General features: G+C 38.2%; 1 protein-coding gene and 1 pseudogene across 1 annotated transcript; one reads left to right on the top strand and one right to left on the bottom strand.

The window, feature by feature from the left end:
* Positions 1 to 357: 357 nt before the first annotated feature.
* Positions 358 to 15517, bottom strand: slc26a6l2 (solute carrier family 26 member 6, like 2). Its single transcript, XM_072449812.1, has 21 exons — positions 15381 to 15517; positions 15201 to 15315; positions 10732 to 10951; positions 9937 to 10076; positions 8480 to 8590; positions 8220 to 8395; positions 7778 to 7942; positions 7476 to 7628; positions 7233 to 7315; positions 6384 to 6531; positions 4015 to 4128; positions 3858 to 3935; positions 3673 to 3768; positions 3488 to 3594; positions 3179 to 3248; positions 2879 to 2971; positions 2664 to 2774; positions 1963 to 2241; positions 1395 to 1449; positions 911 to 1035; positions 358 to 646 (listed from the first exon to the last, which is right to left on the bottom strand). Exons 3-21 carry the CDS (start codon positions 10848 to 10850, stop codon positions 620 to 622), a joined length of 2250 nt encoding a protein of 749 aa, XP_072305913.1. The 5' UTR covers positions 10851 to 10951; positions 15201 to 15315; positions 15381 to 15517; the 3' UTR covers positions 358 to 619.
* LOC140363604 (kelch repeat and BTB domain-containing protein 12-like) lies at positions 14425 to 20017 on the top strand (annotated as a pseudogene).
* Positions 20018 to 20175: the final 158 nt, after the last annotated feature.

The raw sequence follows: 20175 nt of genomic DNA, 5'->3' as shown, positions 1-20175 counted from the left end.
CTTGAACATCATGAGATTTAGTGCACATTCAAAATTAAAAACAAACAACTCAACTGTGTGAAACCTGAGCAGGGCCAAGCATATTCGTGCAAAAAGTGTTTTCTGGAATTTTCCTTCACCACACCAATAATGAATATATTTATGACCAATATATTTGACCAATCTTTAGATCTCTTAGTCAATAATTTCATCGTAACACAATTGTGGAATATACTAATTTTGTGATTCAAACACCTAGACCATCAGTGAATTTATTTCCATGTTCTGGCAAAGCTCTGACTAGTTTATTTAACAAATCTTTCTTCACTGTATTTTACATTGCATTTGTCTTTATTTACAGTTTAGTACACACCCATAAGTCTGTGTTACTCTCCCACTCTCTCTGCTGTGTCTCCTTTCACAGCAGAGCCAGAGCAGAGCTGCAGTGGTGACGTGATGCTGGCTCCATCTCATTATACAATATCATAAAAAGCCCTGTTTCCAAGGGCAACCGGCGGCCATGTTGTGGAGGTGGTGCATTTCTGACTCCACAAAGAAAGAGGAGGAGACTCACAGCAGCTTTCAGTTCAACAGAGAATGAAAATGGCTCGTCCCTGTGGAATAGTCTGCCTCCTGCTGGTTACAATTGAGTGATGCACGAGATTTCCTACAAAACATGGATTCAGTGTAAATTCAATGTGTACTTTTTTTACATCGATTCTACAGATGCATATTGTGAACGTATTAAGTTGTTTTAAAAGGAAATACACACAAATCACAGATAAAGTGTCGATAGTACACACAAAGTGATGAAGGTATGGGAGTACTTTGCTGGGGACATAGAATTAATAGCACTATATTGTTCTTGTGGAATAAGGAGATATTACAACATTATGAGTGTAAAGGAGCACCATAGGCTGTACAGACTCACCTTTTTTGGCAGGTTTCTCTTCCTCTGAATATGAAGAACAGCATCGTGGACTGTTACAAACACTTGGCTTTTAGGAACGGAGTCTGAGAAGAAATTTGCCTTTTCAAACTGCTCGATAACGCAAGCTAAAAAAAAGACACATGAATAATACAAATCTTAGTAAACATAATATACATTTTGTCCTCAAAACATTTTACCAGAAAAGTACCAACTTCATTGACAAATTATTTTGGTGCATTCTTAAACATTTTCAGTGACATATTTGGTACTTCCATGGACAAACTCAAAATTAGAAGAGATTTTCCAGAATGGATTTTACATTGCCCTTGAGAGAGAACAATTGCCTTGGCGGGCACTCTCTAATTCTTTCTACTTTCAGATTCTAGTTAGATTTTACCCAAATATTAAATGTTAATGTATATACAAGCACTCAACTGAATACAGAGTTCATTTAGTCATGTCAGGGTTTCAACTTGCCACTCACTTTGACAGCCAGCAAGATAGACGTCCATATTAATCACTGCAAAGTCCATGAAAATCTAAAAGAAAGTGTAGTGTTACCAGTAATATTACAATTCAGGGAAGTTAAAGACACATAATGAAATGCAAAGACACTGACATAATTTAAGATCCAATTTAAAATCTAAAAACTATTCCCCAAAAAGTAGCATCAGTGAAGACATAGGGAGAATAAGCCAATTTACGGTAAGTTTTTGTAATTCTTAGTTAATAGCAATAATCAAACTCTTTTTGGCTTTTTTACGTAAGTCGTCACAAAAATTATCAGCACCGTTTACCTTCGTAAGTGTAATGCGTATGGATATAATATAAATGTGGGTGAAAATGTGCAATGCAAATCAGTTTTATTTACACAGAATTGTTGTTGCTAAATTTGCAGATTTTGTCAAATTTAGAACCAATTTGGAAAAAAGTTCACCAGCAAACATTTTCATTGACAAATCTTGAATTCAATCTACAAATTAGTTTCTCCTTTTTTTTAACCGCTCCACAAGAATCCCGGAGCTGTGCCGGGATCCTCTTACGGTACTCACATTTCTCAAGGTCTTGACAGTCACGGTGTCCACAAAGCTGCTCGTGGATAGATCGAGGATTATGCTGTGAGTCCGCTGCTCTTCATCATCCATTTGACAATAAGCGTCTGAGTCAGAGTCTGTTTCTAATGTGGTCGCGTCGTGTTGATAGGACCAGTTTATTTGGCCGTTTGTTTCGGTCACATGTGAAGAAGCACCATTTCCATGTCCATTCAGGCCTGTGGGGACCTTCAGCTGGGCCTCGGTGAAGCTGCCAGTCGACTGGTAGTTAGATTTTTTCTAGCAACACAAACAAAAGTTTTTAAAGTTAATTCATTTATTTTGTATGAGGGAATTAGGTGGTAAGCCATTTTATTATATTGGTTTGATAAAAATGGCAATCTTACTCAAATATTGAAATTATTGGTAAAGGAGAAAATTGGCACCAATAGTGGATGTATCAGCAATAGAAATGCTGGTTTAGGTGGTTGACTACTCTGTACGTTGTTGTAGAAGTTGCTCAAGTAGAATTACAAATAGTTCTTGCAGTAGTATTTTGAGTACTTTTACTTAGTTGCTTACATCCTTAATATTTCCAAATATCAATTCAAAATAACTTTACTTGGGTAAAATGATAAGTTCTTCGGTCACATCAGTGTTGTACATGTTACACATGTTTGAATTTAAAGCAAAATTATTCTTAAAATAAGAGGGTTTCGTACTCGTTTCTTTGCATGTTTTTTTTCCTTCTTTTTCCCTTTTGCTTGTTGACGCTTCAGACTGGCTTCTTCTTTCTTCTTTGCCGTAAGCAGTTTTTCAATTTCAATCCCGCTCTACGCAAAAGGCAGCAAACCACCAGGGAAAATAAAGAGATAATGAGAGCCATTAGCGTCGCTGAAGAAAGCACAACAGGGATTTGACGTTTATGAACACACACCTTCTCCTGCAGAGCGTTCAAATACATCTCAGCATTCGTGTAGTAGATGGTGGTGGAGGAGCGGAAGATTTTGATTCCAGGGATTTCCTTGGCCTGTAGTGACATAAACCATTGTATTTTTATCTATCAAGTCCTAGCCAACTTCATGTGATATGTTACGCATACGTGTATCTGAAAAAGTAGAAAATCCAAACTTTTTTGCATGGGTGTGAGTTGAAACTATATTGAAGAATAATTCTAAAAATAATAAAATCTGTGAAAATGTTTTTCTTTTACATGACATGAGGTAAATTTATCCACCTGTTTGTAGGTCTCCGTTTCCAGATATAAGTCGGTTCCTGGCACTTGACCCAAAATGGAATAGCGAGGCCTGTACATTGCACATGTTAAGAAAAATACTGATTAAAATGTGACGTACGCATTGACAAAGCACAACATGCTCTTCGCTATACATTTCCAGTTCGCTTTGTTTGCTTTTGAGACTAAATTAGATACATTGACTAAGAAAGGTAAACTCTTTGTGGCTTTTCTTAAAAATATATATTGACTTACACTATTGCAGTGATACTTGAGAACATAAAAAGTTGAGCTAAGTTAATCGTTAATTACAATTGTGTTTTGAAGATCACGGTAAGAATGGAAAACCCAATGGACACTGCAAGGCCCAAGTCCAAGTTCAACAGGATGGTGCTTACAAATGTAATCAGCCATACAAGCTAAAAAAAAAAAGCAGAAATAATTTTAAATGTGCATAGTTGCTTCATTTTAAATATACAAGCGAACAATCAGCTTACCAGATCCACTTGGTTGGTTCTCCAAAGTTGAGGTACATCAGTGAACTGCTTAAACATTCCTTTGAGGTTCACAAATACTATCGTTGACAAGACGGCCTATAAAAGCATCAGCACGATATTTAGAATCAAATATATTCTCTTTCACAATTACATCTACAATTAAAATATTTTCTAAATCTCATTACCTTTGGGAGATCTTCAAAGAGTGCTCCTATTTTCAAAACAATTATTAGAACAAAGATGGAAGAAATAACTCCAGCAACCTAAAAACATGCATAACAAAGGTATTCGTGATTTATCTATATATTTGGACACCAGTGTGTATAAGTAACTGTGTATTACTTGTGTTTTCCCTCCAGTGCTCTCCTGAACCAAACTGCGACTCAAAGAGGCAGTGACGCTGTAACACTGAAAACAGGCTCCAATTGAGTTACTCAGACCAATGGCCAGTAGCTCCTGGAAGACAAGCACCAACATATTTTTGTACAATTTGACAACAATATATTAAATTGTACTTCTAAGTAGAGCTTTGGAAAATTACTGATAATCCATGCAACAGGTGTCTCAAAAAGTCTTAACGATTGCTTATTTGAATTGTAATCAAATCAACTTGTACATTCCCACTGCTATTTGCGTAAATCTTGGGCCGAGGCCAATTGGTTTCTGAGAGTCGTGCACCATCACTAATGCATAACCTTTAGAGTACTACTTAAGCTAATTCTACTTGAAACGTCAATGTTTTTAAACATGAGAAACAGGATGGCTAACCACTCCACCCCATCATGCCTTGTTCCAACATTGGGACACAGACTGCTCTATCTATCTATCTATCTATCTATCTATCTATCTATCTATCTATCTATCTATCTATCTATCTATCTATCTATCTATCTATCTATCTATCTATATATATATATATATATATATATATATATATATATATATATATATATATATATATATATATATATATATATATATATATATATATACACACATTCAATAGACCACATTGTCCATCCACTTATCAGAGCTCAGAACAGAACTCGATGAGGGAATTTAGAGTAAACTCATTCTACACAAGGAGGACATGGTTTAATAATATCATACGTGTTTTCAAATGTTTTTAGTTATACATTTACAATGACAGTTATGTAATATGTGTGTTGTGTATGTAATTTGTGCTTAAATAATTAATATTTGACTTTTAACTGGTATTGTGGCATGTCAGTGTCATGTCATTGGCACCCACTGGCACCCACTGGCACCCACTGGCACCCACTGGCACCCACAGGACCACGAGACACATTTGAGCACAGAAGATTGGGCTTGTTGAGCGTTAATGATTTTGCAGAGTAGCACTTAAAGCTTGAGTGCTCTCAGCCCGATGATCCTGGTCACATGCCTTCAAGCTCGATGTGCTAGTGGGCCAGTACGGAGATGTGTGCCTACCACTGCGAACAGTAACTCACTGTTCCCTCAAATACTGTGATACTATCTGCCCTGCTGATGTTTTATAGTCCACATTCAAGATGAACTACATTTGAACCCCATAAACTGCCACACATAAAAAAACAGTGCTAGATCTGGATGAGGAACATATTGTAAACAAAGGGAAGTACATGTATACTCTGCAGAGGCTCAGGTGTTGAACCAAGGACCTTGTTGTGTGAGGTGGCTGCACCACCATGCCACATTAATATTTGATTTTGTGTCTTTGTATTATTTGTTTTCTGAACCCCTAATTCTCAAATTTTCTGATGTTCAATCTATATTGTTTAATATGTTACGTGTTGCATAACAGCAGGATTGGAGTAATCCATTTGCTTACAGTAAGATGCCGTCTAATTCAATTGTCATAAAAACCAGCTGCGCATCACAGGACTTCTATAGGAAACATACAGTATGTGCATTATGACACAGTGGTATGTTCAAATCAAGAGTGCATACATGTACTAAATATTTTTGTAACATTGCTGCAAATAATTAAGCTTTTTTGCAATTTTGGCAAAAATAAATAATAAAGTATCTAGTTTAGTGATTACCATCCAAATACACACACATGTTGGATTTCAATGCCATTTGGGGCCATTACATAGAGTGACATTCATTTCCTGGATATTTATCCTAACCTTAACCGAAATGAAAATTAATGTATCAATAGGTTGAATTATTAGCTTTGAACACGTAAGTTCCGATCTGAGATATGGAGCAGAGCAATTAAGGAATGTTGACAGATGTCCCTCTCCTGTGGGACGAGCACAAGAGGACACGTCTCTTATGGCAGGTCTTGCGTTAAAGTATTTGTAACACATTTTGGTGATAAATCAAGCAGTTTCATGATTCCACTGTCCTCCCTTCCCCTCAGGTAAAGAGCCTTGGTCTCATCCTCAACAGTACACTTTCTTTCCACTCCCACGTCAATAACATCTCTCGCACTGCTTACTTTCCCCTCATGACCTTCACAACATACCGGTAGTCTCTTTTCCACTCTTCAAATCTGGACGTTAAACCTACTTGTTAAGACAATCCCCCACCACATAACCTCAGTCACTCTCACGCCGTCATCCATTTCTGTATTATGATTTGATTTAATATATCCGTGAATGTTTTCAAAGGCAAATAAAATGTATCATCATTATTACAATTATTTTTTTATCTTTTTATTATTGTTTTATTTTAATTTATTTTATAATTCTTGTCTTCCTCACCTGATTGCTGTCCACCTTGTATCCATGTTTTAGAGCAAACGTCTTGCTCAGGGAAATGTTTATGGCATAGCCCACAATAGCCACAGCAAAAGCATCGCCGATCGTTTGAGAGAACAAACTGACATCTGGGGCTAGTGGGGCCTTCAGTCTATAGCAACAGGAAGTAAAGCAAGAAAACAAATATTTGGATTGAAGAAAAGAGCACACAGTCCCAAAATCAAATACTTACCTCTCTGTGATTTATGGAAATTGGGGCAAATCACATTTACCCATTATAGATAGTGAAATAAATCTGACTAACAAGCCACTGAACACGCCCAGAGTTCATGGAGATTTGTGATGGCACAGTGAACCAGTGTGATGTTGTTAAAAGAATAGTTTATTAAGTAAAATAATCGTAATCACACTCTTTTTTTAGTAGTGTATATTAACAGTCTACATTTTACAAAAGCTTAATAATCAAATCTACATTTTACCATAGCTGGCTAAATGTTTATTTCAGTCAACTACTCAATATTTAAATGTGAGAAAGTACTGTATATGAAAGCACTAGATAAAAGTAATTCTGAAAATATTTAGTCTACTGTTTTACATTTTGTATTTCAACTTTGAACCAGGTATTCAAAGTCAACATGAGGGTGGATATTTCAGTAGTGCGGTACTTTAATGACTTCCAAGGAGGCGCATTTATAGCAGTTTTCCAGGAAGCTTTTTAGTCAGTGTGACCAGTTCAGCTGTATAGCATTATCAGCTGTAGCTACAGGAAAAGTGTATGTGTTTTTCACAACTTTCTTGCTCATATACTCATATAACTCATACATCACTAAATATTCATATATAAAAACTCACCCGCTGGGAATCTCTCCAACCACATCGATGTAATACAATGTGGTGAGTCCGCCGAAATGTGTAATGATTGTAGCAAATATGACCTGTTGATACAAAACACACATGAGCACTGTACTGGACTAAACAAAACACGACTGAAATGTGATTCTGGTTTTGTGTTGTAAGAGATCAATTTGGGGTCTCAGTATTTCACTATGATAAGGAAGGGTTAAGATGCCCCCTGCTGGACATCAAAGAACTTACCACTATGAGTTCAATAGGAATAGGAAAAGGTAGCTTCTTTGAATAACAACCATTGACTTCTTTGACCACAATGAGAACTGTAAGAGCCACAAGACTGACCACCAGTTCAGGGATCTTAGTCTGAGGCAGCAGGCTGCAGATGTCCACAACAGTCTATGGAGAAAAGGAAACAATTAACCTTTATAGACGTCAATCTTAACTAAATGATTGCTGATAAGAGATAACGCAACGTACCAATACATTCTTATAAAAAGGTACTATTGTTCATTGGGAGAGACATATGGCAAAGTAGTTGTACTCACATAAATAAGAGAAAGAGGTCCATTATAGCGAGATGGTGAGACTCCAAAAATGTATTTGAGTTGGGACACAAAGACATGACACGCAGATGCTGTAGTGTAGCCCCGGACCAGCGGCTCGGACAGATAATTGACCACAAAGCCAAATTTGACCACACCAAGCAGAATCTAAGAGGAGAAAAATATGGCACAATCCTATGGCAAACATGAAGAGAAATTACGGCCAGAAAGCCTTTAAGATTGTGAATAAAAAGAGGAGTGAGTGTTCAGGTGGGGTCTGAAATGGCCCACACACATACACACACACACACACACACACACACACACACACACACACATACATACAAGTTTCTGAGTAATCCATGTATGTGGGCTTCACACACTTAACATTTGTCCACTCTGAAAAACTCAAAGCAATAACCGATACAGGAAAAAACATACATACCTGGAAAATCCCAACCAAAAGAGTGAGAGAGCAGGCGACCTTCACCCTGTACGCATCCCTCGCATCAAAGTCCACACTTCCTGTACTGTTGGTGCCGTTGTTGACAAAAAAGTTTGAGTCTGGGCCTAGTCTCTCTGTCACACTGCCAACCATGATACTGATCACAGCGAATGTACCTGGCACAGCACAACATTGGGTATAAGTTTTGCACGTAAAGGGAAGTCATTGAGAAAGTAAAGCAAATTTGCAGAAACAATCACCAATTGAAATATGTCTGGAAGTTCCAAAAATGAAGTAAACCAATACTGGGTATAAGGAGGTGTACAGGCCGAAGACGGGGCGCAAGGAGGCCAACAGTGCATACGCCATACCTAGGAAAACAGAACAGATTACCAGTATCTAAAACATTTACTATAATAACTGTATAAAAAGGTACATCTGTCACATGTAACATTTGAAAAAAAAATACTTAGTACAGACAAAATGTTATGTCATATGTTAATTGTGATGATTAAAATACTGAAGTTGAATTTAGGGTGTACTTGCACCCTAAAAAGGGCTCTACAATCACAAGTGAACATGTTTTGCCAGTGCTTATCCTGCAAAAAGAGGACAACTTTTTCTCCTTGTCAGTTTATGGACAAGTCATCACATCTCACTGATCCAAGATTGCCTAGATTTAGTCTTAGGCACAGAAAACTCAAGGGTCATTCTACTTTCTGATTGCATAATCTTGAGAACCAAAACACAATATAAATAACTTGGATATCAAGGTAAATGTTTTTGTCCATTACAATTTCCAAGCAATTTTTGTACGTATACCTGGTATCTGGGGACGCAAATACATCATTATTATGAATTTTGAAACACAGTCTAAATACTCTCCCTTTACAGGAAACTATGTAAGATAAGATAAGATAAGATATTCCTTTATTGTCCCACATGGGGAAATTTCATTGGTATGTATGGTTTTAGGTCGTCTCTATGGCAGTATGGAAGGTCCGTCACCTGCTTTGCTCAGGAAAAGTGAATTGCTTGGCCTGAAATGTTCTACAGAATGGCATAAAGCTTAATCTCCATGGGGACAATTTTATTTTTAATCAGGCAATGAAAAGGCCTGTAATAAATGCAAGATAGATGGATCATTTATACCATAATTTGCAATGGAACACTCTTGGCCCGCAGACCCTACTAGTCTAGGAGAGGACAGTTTTGAAATTGGGGACAAGAGAGAGGGGAGGACATGCAGTAAACCGCCGGAGCCGGGAACCAACGCCACGACACCGCACCTGGAGCCAGGCACCTGGAGCCAGGCACCTGGAGCCAGGCACCTGGAGCCAGGCACCTGGAGCCAGGCACCTGGAGCCAGGGTGCCAGGCACCTGGAGCCAGGCACCTGGAGCCAGGCACCTGGAGCCAGGCACCTGGAGCCAGGCACCTGGAGCCAGGCACCTGGAGCCAGGCACCTGGAGCCAGGCACCTGGAGCCAGGCACCTGGAGCCAGGCACCTGGAGCCAGGCACCTGGAGCCAGGCACCTGGAGCCAGGCACGTGTGCGCGCCTCAACCACTTGACCACCGGGCAGCACAAAGCAATAAAATTTTTATGAGATAAGCAGGTACATAGTGTATCGTTAACGTATTAACAGTTTCACCAACAATTTACTGAACTTAACAGTGTTCAGTGTAAATACTACATGTTATTCATGTCGTTGCAGACCTTGAGGCAGGTGCATGATAGCCACGCTGCAGCCGGAGACCAGGTCTCCAAGGGCATTTTCTCTGATGGAATATTTAGGGAGCCAGTCCAGCACAGGCACCCATCTCTGCACCGTCTCCTTCAGCCTGGGCATCGAACATCTGCAGCACATGACACATCCTTATTCAGCTGTCCTTCTAAAAATTAAAACATATGCACAATCTATGCAAGGGCTGTAAGGAGTACTGTATTGTACTGCTTAACATTACTGCAGGAACATAATAAATTTGAGCTATACCCAAGACCAGAATTCCAGTGCACACCACCAGATCAATAGCAGAAAACTGGGAAAGGGCGGCGTGACCCCAGAACAGAAATGCAAAAAGAAACGTGCTTTGAGAATGTAACACCTGCACTTCACTATCAGCTGGCCTTGTAAAGCTCCAGATAGCATGTGCCTCGCCAACAATGTGTAACTGTGGGTGCATTTATCACAATTGTTTGCCACAATAACATGTTCATGTGACACAGCCTACGCAGCCAGAAGACTTAATGGATTTTGTGAAAAACAATTCTTCTAAATGAAACACAATTAAGATTGATTGACAAAGCTTCAACCTGAAACTAGAAATGTGTTCTTAAATTTAACACTTGTGACTTCTATACTCCTTAATGGATAAAAAGTATCTAAAATGTTTCTAGTTTATCCACACCTCTGACTGATTACAGGGTCTAATAATCGTACATAGGCAACTCTTTTACATATACATTTACATACATATATATTTTTACATTATAAATAGTATTGAAGTTTACCTTGAGAATTCCTTTATCTTTTCTCCCACACTTGGCCTGGTTGGGCTCGTGTCTCTTTGGGCCACTTCTTCCAGGCGAACCTCGTTGAGCACCTCTCGTTGGACAAAATACTCCTCCATCGGGTGGAATCTGCCGTGACCTTTCTGTTCAAGGGACGGGCACAGACTGAACCAGCAGCCTCTAAGTGGGAGTTAGTTAGGGTCCTCTTTAAAGCCTGCAACTGATTGACAAAGTGCAGTTCCTTTGTTGTTTTTGGACACTAAGATTTATGGCCATAACCTGCTACGACCGGAAACCGTCACCTGTAAAGGGAAAGTTTTAGTTTAGTAAGTTAGTTTTCTATTCATTCACAAATGCATGAAGCTTTTTAGTTTTTTGGTGTGTTTTTTTCCATTTTTTTTTTTTTAGCAGATAAGTAAATACATTACTCAGGTAAAATACATTCTTAAGTGGATACATAATATCTATGCAGCATGCTATACATTTAAGTTCTCTTTTCTTAATAGTGTACATAACAGTACACATAATAGATATTAAGATACATTGTAGAAAAAAGGGTGAATTCTGTTCTGTTTATCTTTGGAAATAAATATCTTTTCAGACCAAATTGTCATTTGTAAATTATCTGTTATTAATTGGGCGTCTATTAGGGGTGGGCCATATTGATAAGAATAATTATCTCAGTTTTTTTTTCCAAATCATGATAATAGTTAGACAATATGTCTTTAAACATATTAGAAGAGGTTTAATTTAAATTTTAAATTTGATTAAATAAAAAAAAAAAAAAAAAATTTATGAGACTATGGTGAAATGTCTATAAAAATGAATGCAGAAAAAATGTCCCCTTTTACCCTGTAAAAATAAGTACTGCCCAGGACCCGGGGACTTGAATAATCAAGTCTATTCAAGTTTAATCATGTTTCCACACAAGAAGGTTTATATATTATCTAAGAGGATCTAATGAGAAGTACATGTATCTGTGAGACGAGGCCACCAAGAAAACTGATAATATTAAAGAAGAGCACATTCTGTAAATGCTGCATGACACGCATCGTGGAAAGAACTAACAACATGGACATGTCAGCAATGATAGAACTTGATGTGTCGTTGTTAAGACTACCGGTATGCATCAGATGGAAAATTCTACCACAAACATTGTTTATCTTTAATCAGCCATTTTGTAGCATTTTTACTATAAACAAGGCAATTTTGAAATTTTACATCTTCAAAACAGTATTATAACCATTTTGATATATTGCCCACCTGAAGTGTCGGGCGGTCAAAACTAAATCCAGAGGTCAAGAGAAGTTTTGAAGCTACATTGAATAAAACATCACAACGTAATAAATAACATAATAAAACCCATCCATGTCAAACCAACATTTGAACCTCAGAACTGGCAGGTACAGGGTTCAGACGAAGTGTTAGTAGTATCAAGACTTTTTTTTAAACCTACAAATAGTAAAAGACACTTTGGAAAAGATATCAGACCTACCTCCTCACTGTGACTTCTATCTCTGAAGTTCATTATGGTAAATTATGCGCTGAAAACCGGTTGGAGCTTTCTTGTCTTATTTGAGCAAAGGTTGATATTAGATGTCAGAAGAGATCTGCACTGCCTTTTGTTTGTTTATAATGCCCCCATTAGCATTTTGCTTATATATATCAAGTTTGCTGCACACCAGATCAAGTATTCATCAATAGAAATCTCAAGATATTTCAAACTAGTTGCATATTTCATTCAATTAGCAAAAAGGCTTTCAGCTCTTTTGCTCCCTGTCAGTGGAATAAAACAGAGACTTTTTTAATTAGATTATTTCCTGCCATTTTATGAATTCAAGGCACTGGTTAAAAATTACCCACTATGCCACTGCTTTTGCGTTGTGTGATTATACCAAATTTTGTATGTGCAAGTATGTTTTTATGTGTTTGTTAAACTGTATTAATTGTTTTATTGTATCTGTATTCATCTCTTTGTTTGTTTGTTTGTTTGTGTTTGACTTATTTTATGTTGTGTAAAAAGGGTGCTCTTGCAAATGAGAGCTTGTCCTCAAGGGCCCTCCCTATATAAATAAAGATTATGATAGTAAAATAGTCGGGGTCTTGCTTATAGGAAAAAGTGCTTAAATTTGTTACTTTTTTGTTCAAAATTCAGATACAGAAGGAACACATGTATACTCAAGAACACATATCAAAATCTACTTCAGTAAACACATTGAAGTACATATTTAAAAATGTACCTTTAAAATAGTTTTTGTTTGTATTTTTCAGACAAATATGTATACATTTTCATTTACTCATTTAAGTTGAGACTTGAGTTTAAAACATTAAGGCAGGAAGTCCATGAGGAAGTCACAATAGATATGCTAAAACAAAAAACTATTTAAGGCAGTCTCAAATCATAAAGAAATTTACTTTATGCTTTGCAGTCGAGTAAAAGCGTGCAGTGTGAAGAGAGTACAGATAACTGCTCTGAGATCTAGCAACGTAAAAGTAAAAACTATCCTAAGCAAAAAACAAATAGATAAAAATTAGACTTAAGTACAGTACTGTTGTTACCTCCCACCACTGTTTTGAAGAAACGCAAGTCTATGTTAGAATTAAAACAAGACATACACGCAGGTTGTGGTTAACTGTGTGTAGACTATGGTTGTGTATACAGTTACAGTCACTGACAAACTCACACACTTGTGCACACGCTGGAGGCCTCGTGAGTAAAGAGTCTTCTTACACCTCTTATCTAAAAACATGACTAAGAAGGGCCGTTATTGAGGACAATTTTATGATTGTTTGTTTCTCTGATTGGAATGGCTAACAACAATAGATAATGTGTTAATTTGTGAGAGACACATTAACCCTGGTCTAAGTTGCTGACATGTGAGTGAATGAGTGAGTGTTTGACTGGATGACTGCGCATACCTGCCAAGTAACCAACACCTACGTGACAAGAGTTACATAAAAAAAAAATAAGGAACAATAACAAAATTTGAAAAATGTCTCACTTAAAACACTTAAGTACTACTTAAATGTAATAAGACCAGTATCACCTTCAGTGATAGCAGTTACTTCAAGCTCTTATCAAATGTAAATGTGTGGTTTGGGGCCAAGTGGTTGATAACACAAGGGTTGATATATTCCTTTGTAATCTATGAACATTTAGTGAAACCTCAAAATAAAGATGATTATTGAGAAAAATTGTATATATTGTGATGTTGTTTGGTAACAGGACACACATGTTGCACATGTTGCACATGTTGCACATGTCGTGGGGCAGGTTTCTGTCACGATCACGCAGTCACTCATTAAACTGTCCCAGGACAAATTGTATGGTATGAACAGTTTTGCTAAAGTTGTGCATGTTTGATGACTAAGTCAAAATTATAAAAGCTTGAATTGAAATGAGCTTTCACTCACCAACAACAAAATGCACAGAGACGAAAAATACAAAATTCTCGCACGGACGGAGTCTTAATATTCTATTATGATTACTTTAAACAATGACTTAAATATGAAGGAAAAGGGGGGAAAGATAGACCAACCAGGAATAAACCAGGATCACCGTTGGACTGTGAGAAGTAAATGTCACTGGTGTGAGGCAGGGTTACGTCTCACTTTGAACCTAGTTTCCTTGGCCGGGTGTTCAGTCACCTCTTGACTTTTACATAAGTATCTGAGTGGTCTGGACAGCTGAGCATGCACCAGGAAGTGCTAACGTCCACAGTGTACAGCTCTGGAGAAACCATAGGCTACAGATAAGCTCATTTCTAAACACAATATGGTTTTATGGGATGACAAGACTTTTCAGCACTGAAGGTAAAATACAATCTAAGAGCTAAAATAAATATGCCGTTTAATCACTAGGCCAAGTGCCAAGTAGGCTTTAGATTTGACTGTCATGGTCGGTGATGATTGGGTCAGGCTACTTTGCTGCTCTTTAGTTAAACTTATGTCAGTCAATAACAGTGATGACCAGCTTTGCAAACACACTTATGTTTAATGTCCCCATTACTAAAATAGTGTGTGTCTATATGAAAGTGTCTGAAGCCTGTATTTTCCTGAAAAAAACGAGGTCCAAATGGAAGAAGTGGGGGCCTCCATGAAGGCGAACCACGGGGCTCTCCTGCTGCAGCAGTTGGACAGGATGAGGGCCACTGAGGAGCTCACGGATGTGCTGTTGGTGGCGGAGGGAGTTCCCTTTCCCTGCCACAGGGTGGTGCTGTCGGCCTTCAGCCCATATTTTCAGGTCAATGTTTGAAAATGCAGTGGCCCGTTTTTGAGTTAAAAAGATAATTGTATAGATCTTCTAAATGTAGCATGTAGTTTAAAGCCAGTGTGTGTGTGTGTGTGTGTGTGTGTGTGTGTGTGTGTGTGTGTGTGTGTGTGTGTGTGTGTGTGTGTGTGTGTGTAGGCCATGTTTACGTGTGGTCTGAAGGAGACACGTGGAGGGGAGATACCTCTCAGAGACACACCTGCCCTAAGTCTGGAGCTTCTGCTGGGCTTCATGTATCAGGCTGAACTCCCCCTGACCAACGACAACATCCAGGTAGTGGCTGCTGCTGCCTTCTTGCTTCATGTAGACGGGGCCTTTAGGTGAGAAATTAATTGTTACTCTATTTTTCTAAAGAAGTGACATAGTTGCTCTAACGTACCGCTTCAGGTTATGTCAAAACCACATGGAGTCACGGATGGACCCATCCAATGTAGTTGGGCTGTACCACTGGGCCAGAGACCTGGGGGCCACATGTTTAGCTGACCTGGCCCTTAAGTTCCTCTGTCAGCACTTTACACAGGTAAGAGTGTAATGATGATGATGATGATGATGATGAATTAAAAAAAATAAAAATAAAAATGTTTGTTGCTATTAATAACAATAATTGCTACTAGAGGACAATCTCAAATTCCACCTGGTTGTAAGTAGTGTTGTTAAAATGTAACTTTCATGTGGATTTTAATCATTCAGGACTCCTTTCAGTCAACCATTAACTTTGTGTGTGTCCAACAGGTGTGTGAGGAGGTGGAGGTGTTGGAGTTGGATGCACAGCGTCTCGGGGACCTGTTGGCCTCAGACGACCTGAACGTGTCCCAGGAGGAGGTGGTGCTGGAGCTGGTGCTGCGCTGGGTGGAGAGGCACAGAGGGAGTCCTGAGTGCGAGGTACAGGCTGCAGAGTTACTCCGACGTGTCCGACTGGAGCTGGTGGATCCAGGTTTCCTCCGTAAGGCCAGGAGAAGAAACCCTGTGAGTTATTGTGCAAATCACTTACTTTCAGTCTGTCCATCGCTATTGTAATCTGCTCTAATGTAAACAAATGTAGATTTATTAATTTAAAATATATCACCTAAAGTTTATAATGATTTACACAATTTCATATTACATATTTGGGTAGGCCATGTACAGGGTTGGGAAGAATCCTTTGAAAATAGTTACAGAATGCTGAAAATCTGCTTAAATGTAATTTATAATGTTTTCTGTCACATGGCCCATTCAGAGTACTGTACTCTGAATACTTTTACATTGTACTTTCACATCGAATTGCATAAAAATATTGTTTGAAAATGCAACATGATGTCATTTGTTATGGATAATTACTTAGTAGAGTTACTAATATTGCATAGTTTGTAACTTAAATTGCGTATGCAATATACCACAATGTCTTCCTTTTAATTTTAGGAAAGTGACTGAATTTTGAAAACCACCAAATGAAAGAGTAACCGTACCAGAATACAGTTACTCACAAATTAGTATTCTGAATTTGTAGTTTTGGTGCTTGTTTAGGTGTGTATTTTGTGACTTCCCAACACTGTCCATGTAACAATAATAATAATATCATAATCTTCAGTTGATAATTTTTATGTTTTGAATTTTCCTGTTTCTGAGATTTTTTTGCTGCCATCAAATCCATCATGTGCTAATGTCTGATTTTATTTACAACATTTGTGTTTTATATACAGTTTTATGTCATGTTATTATGCATTATGTCCTGTATTTGTGTCCATAAGGTTTTGTTGCGCGACACTGAGTGTTTTGGGATGATTGAAACCTCGAGCCTCACAGAGACCTCGGCTCCAGCTCGACCAGCGCTGAGACCACAGATCTGCTGCTCTGTTTGGGGGGCATTGATGAGGATGGCGTTCCTGTTCGACGCGGAGGCCTAGCTGATCTTAGTTTCTGCTTTGTGCCACAAACTAAAAAGACTTTCTACATCCCCTCTCCACTGAAGGCCTCGACAGGCTCAGGGCAGATCACAGCTGGAGCGGTCACTAGAGACAACAATATTGTAGTAGCCATTGACGCAGAAGACGATCACAGAACAAAACGCCTGGACATCTACAGGTTTGTACATTTATACTAGCATCCCCTTAACCAAACATTTCACTGTGAATGATGCATCTGTGTGTTTCAGGTACGACAGTTCGCAGGACGGCTGCTGGTCCCTCTTATGTTCAGCTGTGTACAGAGACATGTATGCTCTTGGCGTTATTGGCGAGACACTTTATTTGATTGGAGGTCAGATAAAGATGCGCAGCCAGTACATTATAACAGACAGTGTGGAGAGGTGGTCTCTGAGGAGAGGCGGAAGCTGGCTCAGTTTTGCCCCCCTTCCCCTGCGTCTGGCCTGCCACTGCACGGTCAGTCTGAAGGATCACCTGTATGTGCTCGGAGGATGGACACCACAGGTAAACAGGATTAACTCTTAGGGTTAGGGTTAAGTGTTTCAGTACGCGGTAAACTAGGTCGTCTATAATCTTGAATATGGAACACTCTTAATGGGTGACCTGTAGCACAGTAAAACATAATTATTATTCATTTTATTATCTTTTTAAATGCTGTGTATCAGGTTACATTAGAAAATAAACTGGCATTGCATCTCACACACAAGTTATTGTTCAACTACTAGATGCAAATCTTTCTTTAATACCTTGTATCACCGCTTGGTGGTGTACTTGGGTTGCCAGGTCACAGAAAACCACAACCTTATCAAACACCACATAATTCTGACTATTGCAGGCATCATTTTCAGGAAAACAACATCTCAATTCCTTTTTTACAAATATTGCTTAGAAGACCAGTTGATATTACTTTAACAATAATATATTAGTTGCAATCTAGTGTATGTTGTGATAAATTGGATGTTTTGTAATTAGTAGTATTGGTACCATGATCAGTGTAATCAATAGCACATTATAGGAAGTACAATCTTTCTAAATATGTTGTGTATTTTTCCAACAGTTTTTTAAAATAAATGTGTTGCCCCCTGCTGTACAAAACAAGTAAAGCATGCACCAAAGGAAATCTTTCCATACAAAATATTTCAAGTCTTTACTGTCATTTTAGAGTTGCAGCTTTTAAATTTGGACTATAAATGGAACAATAAAAATAACAACTCACAATTGGTTACTTGACTGAGGGAGAGGTTAACTTTGCCTGAAAGGCCTACTCGTGCTTCTGAGGCAGTGTCCATTTGGTACTCATTTCAAAAACACCCCTTTTAGATTTCTTATCAACGTTACTTATTTATTGTATTGTATTGGATATGTTTCATGGTTCAGTTTTTGTTCAGACTGTGGTAGAGATTTCGTCCCACAGCTCAATACAGCCCAGGGCTTGTTGTTTTGTTGTCTAGTTCACTCAAGGTAATGTTGGTAATTGAAGTTAAAGGTTTTAGATGGGCAACAAATAGTGACATTTGATATAAGTGCATATTTACTCCTGTATTATAATTAAAACTAGAGTCGGCTGAAATTGGTCAAATTGACTAGTTTTTAAGTTTCTCTGATTCAGATCTTAAAATTGACTACTGAGTATTTCATTTTTCACTCTTTCGCCTTTAAAGGAGGAGCCAGACGAGGAGCCAGACAAGTTGAGTAACAATGTGTTTCAGTTTGACCCCGGGAAGGACAAGTGGAGAGAGTGTGCCAGGATGAAGTACTCTCGATACCGCTGTGGCACTGCAGTGTTAAATGGAGAGATATACATACTAGGTCAGATTGCATTTGTTTATTGTTGAAATGCATGAGATGAGAAGGACTACGTTCAAGAAATGTTTTATTTTACTCACCTAAGTATATTTTCAAAGTATAGAATTTTGTTATTTCTTGCAACGAGCCTATTTTCTTAACCTGTATGTATATTTATGTGATGTGATGTTTTGAACTGCCAAAACAAGTGCATTTCTCCTAAGAAATCTTATCTTATATTGATAATTTTATTGGATTTAGATATTTAGTGAAGGCTTCAATTTGGGAAAACTAAGCAAATAGTCCAGGAATATAAAACTGGCTTAATGATGTTTGGATAAGGATCACACTACACAACTAAATCTACACAATTTCCCTTTTTCTATCATTTCAATTAAATTATATTACATTTTTACTTATTTTTTTTCCAAATAAAAACAGAACACAACAAAAAATATTGTTTTATATACATACGTTGACCATCAGGAGTCTTTGCTTTTCCCTTTAAACCATCTCTAACTGCACCAAATCTTTTCTTTCTTTGACGTCATCATACATATATGCATACTTGACGTGCAATCCACTTTTATAACTAAAATAGTGATGAGCCTTGTGTTCCTCAGGGGGTATAGGGTGTGTTGGAGAGGACCGTGGACAGTCTCGTCACAGCCTCAGTTCTGTGGAGGTCTATAATCCTGACACAGACACCTGGAGGGAGGGACCAGCCCTGCCAATGACGCTGCTCGCCCTCCGATCCAACGCGTCCAATTTCGGGGTGGTGGACAACAAACTGTACCTCTGTGGATACTACAAGGGAGCAAGTAAATGCTGTTTAGGGGAAGTTTACTGTATGTATTTCCAATTTTGAGTGTGTCACAAAGTTAGTCAAGCTGTACTGAAGTAAACGTTATTTTACTGCAACTTCACGACTTGACACAAACACGGCATGTCCAACTTGCGAACAACAAAAAGTAATGTTTGCCAGGAAAGGCCATGTTTGGCAATGAGCGGCTGACTTGTAAATTCCGATTTTGCTCACCAATTCCTCACATACTTTCTGCACTGACCACAGGCCATCACGAGATCATCACAAAGGAGATTTTGGAGCTGGATCCCGTCGACAATGGTTGGACCGTAGTGGAGAGAAGAGCAGCGATGCATGACAGTTATGACCTGTGTCTCGTGGCCAACCTGAATCCTCGAGACCTCTACACATCCTGAGATAACCCGGACTATGAGCAAATGATTATATTGCATGTTTAATCACTTTTGTGCTGTCAATAAATCACAAGCGTAGCAAATGTTTATTATTCCTGAGCTACTTCAAGGTTTAGTCTCACCAAACAAGTTACAAGTTTACTGACTATGCTGCATGTTAACAGGAGCAATCACTTAAAATGCATTTCAATAGTTGTACAAAGGTTACACTTAGAAAAAAGAACTTTATGCCACATTTATTCAAGTTAAGATTGCATTGATTAACTACTT

The sequence above is a fragment of the Eucyclogobius newberryi genome, unplaced genomic scaffold, assembly GCF_026437365.1.
Source record: "Eucyclogobius newberryi isolate DKJ021-1_F unplaced genomic scaffold, fEucNew1.0.hap1 SCAF_17, whole genome shotgun sequence".
Taxonomy (NCBI): Eukaryota; Metazoa; Chordata; class Actinopteri; order Gobiiformes; family Gobiidae; genus Eucyclogobius; species Eucyclogobius newberryi.
The sequence above is the reverse complement of the archived record's forward strand: the minus strand, read 5'-3'. Positions and strand labels throughout refer to the sequence as shown.